The following is a 13,048-nucleotide window of genomic DNA, read 5'->3' on the forward strand; positions in this document are numbered from 1 at the left end:
AAGATGTTGCGGTGATTTATGTCAGTGTTCTACCTATGTTTTCCTCTTGGAGTTTTATTGTGTCTGGTCTCACATTTAGGTTTTTAATCCATTTTGAGCTTATTTTTGTGTATGGAGTTAAGGAATGATCTAATTTCACTTTTTTACATGTGGCTGTTAAGTTTTCCCAGCACCGTTTATTAAAGAGACTGTCTTTCCAATATCGTTTAGTCTTTTTTCCTTTGTCATAGAATAATTGACCATAGGGTGCATGGGTGTATCTCTGGGTTTTCTATGCTAGAACCACCGATTTCTGATGGTGACATTTTAGGCTGGTTTGGTGGTGTTTTGCAAGCCATTATAGGTATGTGGTAGGTTTAAAATTGTTTTCTGAACCCTCTGCCTATCCTGATTTTATACATGCTAATTATATTTATCATATTTGAGCAATACTTTAAAGTTTAGGTGAGGCTTGAATTCAAAACTCAGTATGTTTCTCTTCTGTGGTTTTTGAAGTTATCTTCTTATTCTAAAATGTTAGGGGAATGATAATTCTGTATCACGTAGAAGTCAAGGTACTATTTTTTTTAGCTCATTAAAATCGTAACAATAACACTTGAATCAGTTTTGTAATTTTGCTCCTTAGGAGATTCAGAAGAGAGCTGTGAAGGTGATGAGAGGAAGAAAGGATAAAGGAAAGAGATAATGTAACTGGAAGGCGAGCTGGTTCTTTAATTTGTTATTTATGGTATTTTTAGGTCATACCTGAATGGTCCAGTGGTTTTCCCTACTTTCTTCAATTTAAGTCTGAATTTGGCAATAAGGAGCTCATGATCTGAGCCACAGTCTGTCCCCGGTCTTGAGAAATAGATTTAAGGGACTAGATCTGATAGATAGAGTGCCTGATGAACTATGGACTGAGATTCATGACATTGTACAAGAGACAGGGATCAAGACGATCCCCACAGAAAAGAAATGCAAAAAAGCAAAATGGCTGTCTGGGGAGGCCTTACAAATAGCTGTGAAAAGAAGAGAAGCGAAAAGCAAAGGAGAAAAGGAAAGATATAAGCATCTGAATGCAGAGTTCCAAAGATTAGCAAGAAGAGATAAGAAAGCCTTCCTCAGCGATTAGTGCAAAGAAACAGAGGAAAAACAACAGAATGGGAAAGACTAGAGATCTCTTCAAGAAAATTAGAGATACCAAGGGAACATTTCATGCAAAGATGGGCTTGATAAAGGACAGAAATGGTATGGACCTAACAGAAGCAGAAGATATTAAGAAGAGGTGGCAAGAATACACAGAAGAACTGTACAAAAAGATCTTCATGACCAAGATAATCACAATGGTACGATTACTCACCTAGAGCCAGACATCCTAGAATGTGAAGTCAAGTGGGCCTTAGAAAGCATCACTAAGAACAAAGCTAGTGGAGGTGATGGAATTCCAGTTGAGCTCTTTCAAATCCTGAAAGATGATGCTGTGAAAGTGCTGCACTCAATATGCCAGCAAATTTGGAAAACTCAGCAATTGCCATAGGACTGGAAAAGGTCAGTTTTCATTCCAATCCCAAAGAAAGACAATGCCAAAGAATGCTCAAACTACCGCACAGTTGCACTCATCTCACACGCTATTAAATACTCAAAATTCTCCAAGCCAAGCTTCAGCAATATGTGAACCGTGAACTTCCAGATGTTCAAGCTGGATTTAGAAAAGGCAGAGGAACCAGAGATCAAATTGCCAACATCCACTGGATCATGGAAAAAGCAAGAGAGTTCCAGAAAAACATCTATTTCTGCTTTATTGACTATGCCAAAGCCTTTGACTGTGTGGGTCACAATAAACTGTGGGAAATTCTGAAAGAGATGGGAATACCAGACCACCTGATCTGCCTCTTGAGAAACCTATATGCAGGTCAGGAAGCAACAGTTAGAGCTAGACATGGAACAACAGACTGGTTCCAAATATGAAAAGGAGTACATCAAGGCTGTATATTGTCACCCTGCTATTTAAATTATATGCAGAGTACATCATGAGAAACGCTGGGCTGGAAGAAACACAAGCTGGAATCAAGATTGCCGGGAGAAATATCAATAACCTCAGATATGCAGATGACACCACCATTATGGCAGAAAGTAAAGAACTAAAGAGCCTCTTTGATGAGAGTGAAAGAGGAGAGTGAAAAAGTTGGCTTAAAGCTCAACATTCAGAAAACAAAGATCATGGCATCTGGTCCCATCACTTCATGGGAAATAGATGGGGAAACAGTGGAAACAGTGTCAGACTTTATTTTGGGGGGCTCCGAAGTCACTGCAGATGGTGACTGCAGCCATGAAATTAAAAGATGCTTACTCCTTGGAAGGAAAGTTATGACCAACCTACATAGCATATTCAAAAGCAGAGACATTACTTTGCCAACAAAGGTCCATCTAGTCAAGGCTATAGTTTTTCCAGTGGTCATGTATGGATGTGAGAGTTGGACTGTGAAGAAGGCTGAGCGCCGAAGAATTGATGCTTTTGAACTGTGGTGTTGGAGAAGACTCTGGAGAGTCCCTTGGACTGCAAGGAGATCCAACCAGTCCATTCTGAAGGAGATCAGTCCTGGGTGTTCTTTGAAAGGACTGATGCTAAAGCTGAAAGTCCAGTACTTTGGCCACCTCATGTGAAGAGTTGACTCATTGGAAAAGACTTTGATGCTGGAAGGGATTGGGGGTAGGAGGAGAAGGGGACGACAGAGGATGAGATGGCTGGATGGCATCACTGGCTCGATGGACGTGAGCCTGAGTGAACTCCGGGAGTTTGTGATGGACAGAGAGGCCTGGCGTGCTGCGATTCATGGGGTCACAAAGAGTCGGACACGACTGAGTGACTGAACTGAACTGAACTGATGGTATTTTTTCATTCAGCTGTAGTAGGACCAACAAGAGAGAAGACGAGAGCTTGAAGTGGAGTGTTTGAGGTTGAGATTACTCCCAGGAGAGGCTGTACCAGAGTCAAGGTGTTTATGCTAGAATGGGTAACTAAAGAGCAACTCCAAACTCATTTGCAGGGAACTTTAAAGAGTTTTTATGTCCATTTGACTGGTAGAGGTTGAAGTGAATGATCTCTTATGCCTCCCTACACTTACATGATTGCTCACAAGAGGAAATCAGAATGATGTAAAAATTTGAGCTGTTTTGCAAATTTCAGAAATCAGTATTGGCATCTGAAATGTAGATTAAAAGTATAAATTATTTCCAAATTTGGTTAAGAGAGCTGATACCTAATTCACCTTTGTTTCCATCTGGAGTAGTTCTTCCAGGAAATTCAGTTTCTTGCCCGTCCCAAATTTCTTAATGTTTTTGAACTTGCCATTATTTAGCAAGTGAAGAGATGTGACTGCTACTTGCCATCATAATCTGTTTCCTGGCAGGAGTCTCTTAGTCTGAGTTCTTTCCAGCCTTTATTTGGTGGGAATGTGTCAGACTGGGATTTGTGTTTACTTATTGCAGAGTATAACACACAAGAGAAAAGAAACGGAACATAAGTAAAATGTTTAATGAGTGATCAGAAGTTGAACACTCATGTAGCTGTCATCCTGACTGAGTAACAAGAGAATTACTAGCACCTCAGAGGTTCCCGGCTCTTGCCAGCTTCCCTAATTACTACCCGCTTTCCTCTCTGCGGATCCACAACTGGCTTCTAACACTATAATTTATTTTTGCCTGGTTTTCAGTTTTGTTTCCATGGAACTACATCATTTGTATGACTGGCTACCTTGGCTCAACATTATATTTGTGACATTTAGATACATTGTGGTGTGTAACCCTAGTTTGTTTACTTACACTGTTTTGTAATATTTCATTGTGTTACACTTTCTGCTGTTGAGATTTGGTAGTTTCCATTTTTGGCTTTTCTGAATAATGTTGCTATGAACATTACTGTATGACCCTCGGAGCACGTATTCCCCCACCAGAATTTCTGCTGGCGGTGAGATTGCTGAATGCTAGGGTATGCATGGGTACAGCTTTTACAGAGAGTGCTAAACTGTTTTCCAAAGTGTTTGTATTTCGCCTTTACTCATGCTCACATGCTTGTTAACACTCAGTACTGTGTCAAAGAGGAATTTTTTCCCTCATCTCCGGCTCTTCGGCCCTCTCTTATCGGCTCTCTATTGTTCATGTTTCCTGATGGTTTCATTGTTATCCTGGGCTTGCTTTATGCAAAAATATTTTCATATTTTTAAAGTATCTCATTGAAATCCATATTGTTAGGCTTATGTCTTTCTTACTTGTCTTCCATCGACATTAGACATATGCATTTTAATTTTTATGTTTACTGGACAGGTCGCAAGCCAGCAACACAGTCTCAGACAGAATGCCTTGGGGAAGTTACAGATTTTGGTTGTAGCCCATGCAGCAGAGATGTACTGGGTCTTAAAAAGAATGCAGGCACTGTGGGGAAGGGAAAGTGCTGACTGTATTTCTTTTGGACAGGAAAGAATATCTTGTCTGAAATTTGTTTTTGTTAAAAGGAGTAACTTTGGAGAAATAGTTTTAGTATGACGGGAGATAATATGAGGCAAAATTAATGAGTACTTTAAGTAAATTACAAAAATGAAAGTAAGTGGTGGGGTATTATAAAGTCTGTCAAGCAAGTTATTTCAAGAGGAACCTTAGAATGTGAGTCATATTACTAAGTGAAAGAAGCTAATCTGAAATGATTCCAATTATGTGATATTCTGGAAAAGACAAAACTATGGAGACAGTTAAAAGATCAGTGGTATTGCTACAGGTTGGGAGGTGGAGGGAGAGATGAATAGGTAGAGCACAGAGGCTTTTTAATACAGTGAAACCACTCTAACACCAGAATAGTGATGGATACATGCATTATGCATTTGTCCAAACTCATAGAATGTACAACATTGTGAGTGAGCCCTCATGTAAACTATAGACTTTGGGTGATTATGAGGTATCAGTATGGGTTGATCAGTTGTAACAAATGTGCCACTGTGGATGTTGATAATGGGGGTAGATATTGATGTATGGGATCAGGGGATAAGCTTTGCAGCTTATTTGCTGTGAGTCTTAAACTGTTCTGAAAAACTTAAGTCTTTTCTTAAAAAAAACTTGAAATAGAGAAAAGTGTGAAATGTGATGTGTAATATATAATATTTTGCTTGGTAAGTGCATATTTGGGTTCATATATGAAATGTTGGCTTCCCAGGTGACTCGTTGGATAAAGAATCTGCCTGCAATGCAGGAGACAGAAGAGATGCGGGTTTGATCCCTGGGTCAGAAAGATCCCTTGGAGAAGGAATTGGCAACCCACTCCAGTTTTCTTGCCTTAAGAATCCCATGGACAGAGGAACAGGGTGGACTATAGTCCATAGGGTCCCAAAGGGTCGGACATGACTGAAGCGACTGAGTACATATGAGATGTTTTGCTAATTTTAGTATCTTTAGAATTGAAATTAATTTTTTTTTACTAGATAATTGTTTTAAAACTAAGGAATCAAAGTAAAATGTGACATCAGTGGTGGCAGTTATTAAAAAACCCCAAAGTAACTTGGGATTCTTTTTGGTAGCACTCCAGATGCTCCATACAGCGATCAAATGTGTGAGTTAATCAGATATTAGATTAGAGTCCATAGAGAAGGTGATAGAGTTGAAATAAAGAAGTAGTCTTCTATTTCTGGAAAGACTGCTGCTGTACTTACAGGTATCTTAAAACACCTGGATCCTTTTTTATAAATCTCTGTTGTGGTTAGCTCCATAAGAGTACTGCATATGTGGCCAGTATCAACCGTGGAGTTCATACAAAAATCAAGGCGATTAATCCCAAATTTTGCTTTGCTTCCTGAAAATCATTCTTTGAAACTTGCCGAATTCGCTCTTTTGGAAACATCTCTTTTTTAAAAAAAATATTAATTTTTGTCTGTGCTGGGTTTTCATTGCCGCATGGGCTTTTCTCAAGTTCTCGCAAACAGGGGCTGCTCTCTAGTCGCAGTGCACGGGCTTCTTACTGTGGTGGCTTCTCTTGCTGGGGAGCACGGGCTCTAGGGCACGCAGGCTTCCGTAGTTGTGGCTTGCGGGCTCTAGAGCACAGGGTCAGTACTTGTGGCTCACAGGCTTAGTTGCTTTGAGGCATGTGGGATCTTCCTGAACCAAAACCCATGTCTCCTGCATTGGTAGGTGGATTCTTTACCACTGAGCTATCAGCAAAGCCCAGAAATATCTCTTCATCTGTGAAGTTTTCTGGAAATTTGGAAAAATTTTATTCATTCTTTTTAATCTCAATTCATCATTGAAAAAAGCTGCAGAAAGTCTTTCCTAGACAAAAAGAATGCTCGTTATGAAGCTAGGGTACCAGAAGGCTGAATTCTGAAAAGATAATCTTGGCTTTAAAGTCCTGTGTGAGTCAAAGAAAATGTGGACATGTATGAATCAGCTCATTTGTGTCCTCTGCTAGTGTGGCTTTTTCCTTCTGAATTTTTCTGTCCTTAGTGTAGAATTTTAGATGAGGTTAATCAGATACAAATATATATGCTTTAAACAATGTACAGTGAAATTCCAAGCTTTTAAAACTCTTAAAAAATTTGAAGGCTATTTATTTTGCAAAAATAAACTGTGAAGAAGTGAACATTTACATAGGAAAAAACTCCCAAATTTGAAGAGGAGTGCCAGGAGAAGCAACAAGAAATGCTGATCTTACGTTACCTGAAGAAACCAAGGTTTCTTGGTTGACTGTCCCAACCATTTTCACCAAGAACTGGAGGCTTGTTTGAGCTGCATGGAGTACTGAGCAACATGGATGGACACGGAGATTAGCGTACTAAGTGAAGTCAGTCAGAAAGACAAATACCATACGATATCACTTGTATGTGGAATCTTAAATGTGATGCAAATGAACTCACTGCATCAGTGAGCAGCTTTTTCATCCAGTAGTATTCCATATTGTATATATACGGCATCCACTGTATCCATTTCTCTGTTGGACATTTAGGTTGTTTCTGTATCTTGGCTATTGTGAATAGTGCTGTTAGGAACACAAGAGTTGCATGTATCATTTTGAATTATAGTTTCATTTGGATGTATCACTAGGAATGGGATTGCTAGATCATATGGCAACTCTATACTGTTTTCCAAAGTGACTGCACCAACTTACTCTCCCACCAACAGTGTAGGAGAGTTCCCTTTCCCCATACCCTCTCCAGCATGTGTTATTTTTAGACTTTTTAACGATGACCGTTCTGACTGGCATGAGGTGATATCTCATTGTAGTTTTGATTTGCACTTCTCTAATAATTAGCAATGTTGAGCATCTTTTCCTGTGCCTGTTGGCCATCTGTATCTGTTCTTTGGAGAAATGCCTGTTTAGGTATTCTGGCTATCTTTTGATTGAGTTACTTGGTTTTTTTTATATTGAGCTGCATGAAGTACTAAGTGAAGTTGCTCAGTCCTGTCCGACTCTTTGCGACCCCATGGACTGTAGCCTACCAGGCTCCTCTGTCCATGGGATTTTCCAGGCAAGAGTACTGGAGTGGGGTGCCACTGCCTTCTCTAGGGGATCTTCCTAACCCAGGGATCAAACCCAGGTCTCCCACATTGCAGGCTGACGTTTTACTGTCTGAGCCACCAGGGAAGCCCTGGAAGCATGAGCTGTTTGTAAATTTTGGAGATTAATCCCTTGTCAGTCACATGATTTGCAAACATTTTTTTTCCCCCCAGTCCATAGGTTCTTTTTGTCTTGTTTATGGTTATGGTTTCCTTTGCTGTGCAAAAAGTTGTAAATTCGATTAGATCCCATTTGTTTATTTTAGCTTTTATTTCTATTACCTTGGGAGACCAGCCTAAGAGATTTGTGTCAAAGGATGCTTTGCCTGTGTTCTCTGCTAGGAGTTTTATGGTGTTAGGTCTTCTGTTTAGGTCTTTAAGCCATTTTGAGTTTATTTTTGTCTACTGTGTGAGGGTGTGTTCTAACTTCACTGGTTTATGTGCACTGATTTACAGCTTTCCCAGCACCACTTGCTGAAGAGACTTTTTCCCATTGTATATTCTTGCCTTCTTTGTCGAAAAGTAATTGACCATGGGCGCGTGAGTTTATTTCTGGGCTCGAGTTGTGATGGGTCTTTTATGCATGTATGATATTGTAATATAATGCATGGGTTATTTGAAAAATGTTGATTTCTGGAGATTTTTAAATGTTTCCAGATGTTAAACCATTTCAGTATATAAAAATCACATTCACATTTGTTAATATCACAGTCAATAACTTCTGAAATGTTTTTAAGTATTGGGAAGTTCTCAAGCTCCTGGTAGGGTGTACAAGTTTTTCTAAATTCTAATTTTTAACTGTAATTTGCCTTGAAATGACAAGGCTCAGTTAGTCATTTTCAAGAAAATGTCTAGCAAGTCACCAATCTGAATAAACGTAGTTTGTCCAGTGGTTCTTTCAAGTTAAAATAAAGCTTTGTGAACCAGATGGCTAATTCAGCTTACAACTCAAACTGCGGCCCAGATGCTTTTCCTCAACACATCCATCCTGCATGATGCTTTATTCACAGTTCCCACTTCATCATTTCATCACACAGACTACTACAATGACGTGTATTCAAGATTGGGATTTAATAGATTTAATGATTTTTTGTTGCTTTATCAAGGACGTCCTTAAGTGAAACTGGCTCCTCCCACCAATAAATGCACGAAGGTGAGGAATATAATGACTCCAGCACAAATTGGAGACACTGCCTTGATTTCTGCCAAGGCAGCAGCAATGTTACCCTCTGTAACACTCTCTTAGCTAGCACGTGTGCTTCTCTAGCAAATGCAGTGTGATAACCAACCCTGTGCTAGTGGGTTTTTTCATTTCTAGTTCAAAAAATATTATAATATGACATAAACAATGTACTACAGTGTAGTAAAGAATGTATTAGCCTTTAGAAGAGCTTATCACATCTAAGTTTAAAATATTCAACTTCTTTTTCTTTATACTTAGAATGATTGGTCTCAAAGTGATACTACAATGTAACTGGCACCATAAATATTATTATTATTTAAATGTTCCATTGCATAATGTGTGAGTGCTAAGTCACTTAAGTTGTGTCCAGCTCTTTGCAGCTCCATGGACTGTAGCCCACCAGGCTCTTCTGTCCATGGGATTCTCCAGGCAAGAGTACTGGAGTGGGTTGCCATTTCCTTCTCCAATTGCATAATGCACTGTAAGATAAATTATTACCATCTATAAAGTTGAAGGGAATATGGCTTTCATCACAATCTCATTTATTATTTTCCCCAGTTTCTTTGGAGTAGATTCCTCCCTTCCTTGAGTCAGAAGACTCTCTGATAAATCAGTTTTATTTTTTCCAGCACTTTTAAATGTAGACAGTGTGGTGGTAGGTGAGAATGTTAATCTTCTAGTCCCATTTTAAGACAATAATTTAAGATAAAAATTAGGAAAAACATTATAAATATGTTTACTTTTAGAATGAGATGAAATATCATTAAATGAGTCTCAAAAATAAAAATTTATTTTTATTTGACAACTTAAAAATTATTACTTGAACAAGTTCACCAAAGGTACCTCATCCTTTTGTGTTTCTGTATAAGTTGCAGGGAAAACTTTGGCTTTAAAAATAAGAATTTATTGAACAGTAATGAGGCTACAGAGATGATAGCAGGAATAACCACCAACAGCTGGTAAGAGCAGAGTAGTACTGAGAACACATTGAGCTAATCTCTGAAAACCCACCTCTTTATACACTCAACCTCTGTTATAGAACACACAAGAATATACAAACACGCATTCCATTAGCTGTCAGAATGATGTCATCACACATCTTGTAGCTTCTGGAAAATTCCACTGTCCCCTCAAAAGAGTAAGAGTGAAAAAGGCACATAATGTTTTAGCTTTACTGTGAAGATAGTTTTGAACTCAGAGATCCCCTTGAAAGGTCCCCAGGGATCCCGTATGGTCCCCTGCTGCTGCTGCTGCTGCTGCTGCTACTGCTAAGTCACTTCAGTCGTATCCGACTCTGTGTGACCCCAGAAACGGCAGCCCACCAGGCTCCCCTGTCCCTGGGATTCTCCAGGCAAGAACACTGGAGTGGGTCGCCAGTTCCTTAGTCACACTTAAATAACTGTTGTTCTAGATGTTTGAAACTACCATCAAGATGTTTTAAAGTTACCTCTGAAAATAACCATTTTTTAAAAGAACATCTTTGCATCCTAAAGCAGATGTGGTAATTCTCTGTCAAGATCATCCTCATCAAGGCCTTGTTCTGTGTCTCTTACAATTAACTCTGGTGTCTTTTGTTATGTCATATTAATTAGGGTAAGCGTCAGAAAGTGGAAGAACAGTGGGCACTTCTACTACATGAAATAAGTTGATCTATTAATTAGTTAGAGAAGAAATGCATAATCTTGTTTTCAAGATGAGGCTTTATTGGTATGCAACTATCTCCCTCATTCCTTGATCCAGTTTATGGCTGGAAAGAATGAAGATTTGGATAAGAATACAATCTTTTCTAGTTTGCTGCTCATGCTTAACTGTGGAGAAACCTGGCTGGACTGTCTCTGGGACAAAGATCTTAGCTTCTCATGCAGCAGTGATGACACTGGACTTTGTGCTTCCGTCCCTTCTTCCGGTGGAAACATCACTCGCATTTCCAGTCTCTCTACTTGTGCTCTCTCAGACATTGAGTTTGATGGATAATTAGTTAGGATTAAACTGCCCACTAAACAAAATGGTTTTTGTAATATTGAGGTCCTAAGATGGAAAATTGTTAAATAATGAAATACCTTGTGCTGTCTTTCTTTGATTCTAAGGTGCACATTTTGGCAGATTTTAGCAGCACTGAAAGGAGAATGTGTTTTTTAAAGGTGTATCTGCTTAACTGGTGAATTTTCTCCCCCACTTTTGTGAAGTAGTATCAATTTTTCTTTTAATTTTGAAATGTTATCTCAAATATATATTTTGTGTCATTATTGCAAATGCTACTTCATGGGAAAGACTACAATATATTTTCACTCTTTAATGGTTTCTGTGTTTTTCTTTTCAAAGCGAAATAACAGAATCTGGCAATAATTTACATATATATCTTCTTAAAAATGCTCTTTCTCATTAAGTGGTTCAAGTGGATAAAAAATTAACACTAAATTATCTGCATATAAACTGCTCAGAAGTTTGCTTTTTAAAAAATAAAAACTCGTATTTTTTTAAGGCTATAGTAAATAATATAGTTTGGTTTTGGCATATGCTTATGTTTTAAATTTTATATTCATTATTTAATTCTGTTAACAATAGGTTTATTTTAGGACAGTGGAACTTGTACAAGAGCCCATACAAAATTCTCCTGGTCTGAGTTTCTACTTCAAAATTAATGGACTTCCCATATTTCTGAAAGGCTCAAATTGGATCCCTGCAGATTCATTCCAGGATAGAGTAACCTCTGCCATGTAAGTTATCATCTTTTATTTCTTGTTCCTCTTATTATTATCAATCCCACAGAGCTTAAGAGCTACTCATTTTAAGTTTTTTTGTTGTTGTTGTTCTGGTGGAAGGAACCAAGAGGTAACATATAAATCTAGGATGATGAAAACTCTAGAATGGAAAAAATTTTTAAGTCATTTCATTCTCATGAGCTATAGGCCATCTGACAGCTAAACTATTTGAGGCTGCTGAAACTATCTAATTTTTATAAATTGTGTCTAGAGGAACAAGAAAATGGCTAATGTGCATCTTGGATAGTTAGCCCCTGTAAAAAAAGATGATTAAATCTGACTTTAAAATTCTTTTTTGAAGAATATTGTGGGTTTTTTTTGTTTATTTGTTTGGTATGATTTACCAAAAAAATGGTAAATGATAAATTTGGTAATGTAATGCTTTATCAAAACTATTTACTTCTTCATGCTAAGAATTTACACATTCTTCATGTTTATTATACTTTAATAAAAAGAACTAAAGAAATCTTCAGAGTGTCTTTCTGAAGCTCTGAAAATAGAAGTTAACAAGAAAATATTTCCTGATTATATTTATAAACTGCTATCTTTGTAACACTAAAAATAAGCTTTGTGAGGTGAAAATAAACACATTTCAGTTCACTTCAGTTTAGCTGCTCAGTCGTGTCCGACTCTGCGACCCCTGGACTGTAGCACGCCAGGCCTCCCTGTCCATCACCAACTCCCGGAGTCCACCCAAACTCATGTCCATTGAGTTGGTGAAGCCACCCAACCATCTCATCCTCCGACATTCCCTTCTCCTCCTGCCCTCAATCTTTCCCAGCATCAGGGTCTTTTCTAATGAGTCAGCTCTTCACATGAGGTGGCCGAAGTATTGGAGTTTCAGCTTCAACATCAGTCCTTCCAATGCACACCCAGGAATGATTTCCTTTAGGATGGACTGGTTGGATTTCCTTGCAGTCCAAGGGACTCTCAAGAGTCTTCTCCAACACCACAGTTCAAAAGCATCAATTCTTTGGTGCTCAGCTTTCTTCACAGTCCAACTCTCACATCCGTACATGACTACTAGAAAAACCATAGCCCTGACTAGCTGGACCTTTGTTGGCAAAGTAATGTCTCTGCTTTTTAATATGCTGTCTAGGTTGGTCATAACTTTCCTTCCAAGGAGTAAGTGTCTTTTAATTTCATGGCTGCAATCACCAGTTGCAGTGATATTAGAGCCCCCCAAAATAAAGTATTCCACTGTTTCCCCATCTATTTGCCATGAAGTGATGGACTTACTTACATTATACAAATATGCATTGAGGTATATTATGTTTAGAATGTAGATGTGGTTGGTATATGTAAACTCTAATTTTGCCTAAAGTTGTATCTATAGTAATATCCTTTTACTTTAAAATGTGTAATATTTTTGAATTTCATATGAAAATAAAATCATTCTCCAGACAGACCACAGAAAATTTGCTGTCTCCTCTTCACCCTAGTGGCTCAGATGCATTTACCTGCAATGCAAGAGGCCCAGGTTTGATCCCTGGGTTGGGAAGACCCCCTGGAGTGCACACATGCTAAGTCGCTTCAGTCATGTCCGACTCTTTGTGACCCCATGGACTGTAACGCACCAGGCTCCTCTATC

General features: G+C 38.5%; 1 protein-coding gene across 2 annotated transcripts in view; it reads left to right on the forward strand.

Annotated features, from left to right (window-relative positions):
- Positions 1 to 13,048, forward strand: part of MANBA (mannosidase beta) — a 127,666-nt gene that overhangs the window by 43,116 nt on the left and 71,502 nt on the right. For both annotated transcript variants that reach the window (XM_019962379.2, XM_019962381.2), the window contains exon 8: positions 11,261 to 11,412. In XM_019962379.2, the coding sequence (XP_019817938.2) occupies positions 11,261 to 11,412 (152 nt within the window). The remainder of the gene's footprint in view (positions 1 to 11,260; positions 11,413 to 13,048) is intronic.

The sequence above is a fragment of the Bos indicus genome, chromosome 6 (assembly GCF_029378745.1).
Source record: "Bos indicus isolate NIAB-ARS_2022 breed Sahiwal x Tharparkar chromosome 6, NIAB-ARS_B.indTharparkar_mat_pri_1.0, whole genome shotgun sequence".
Taxonomy (NCBI): domain Eukaryota; kingdom Metazoa; phylum Chordata; class Mammalia; order Artiodactyla; family Bovidae; genus Bos; species Bos indicus.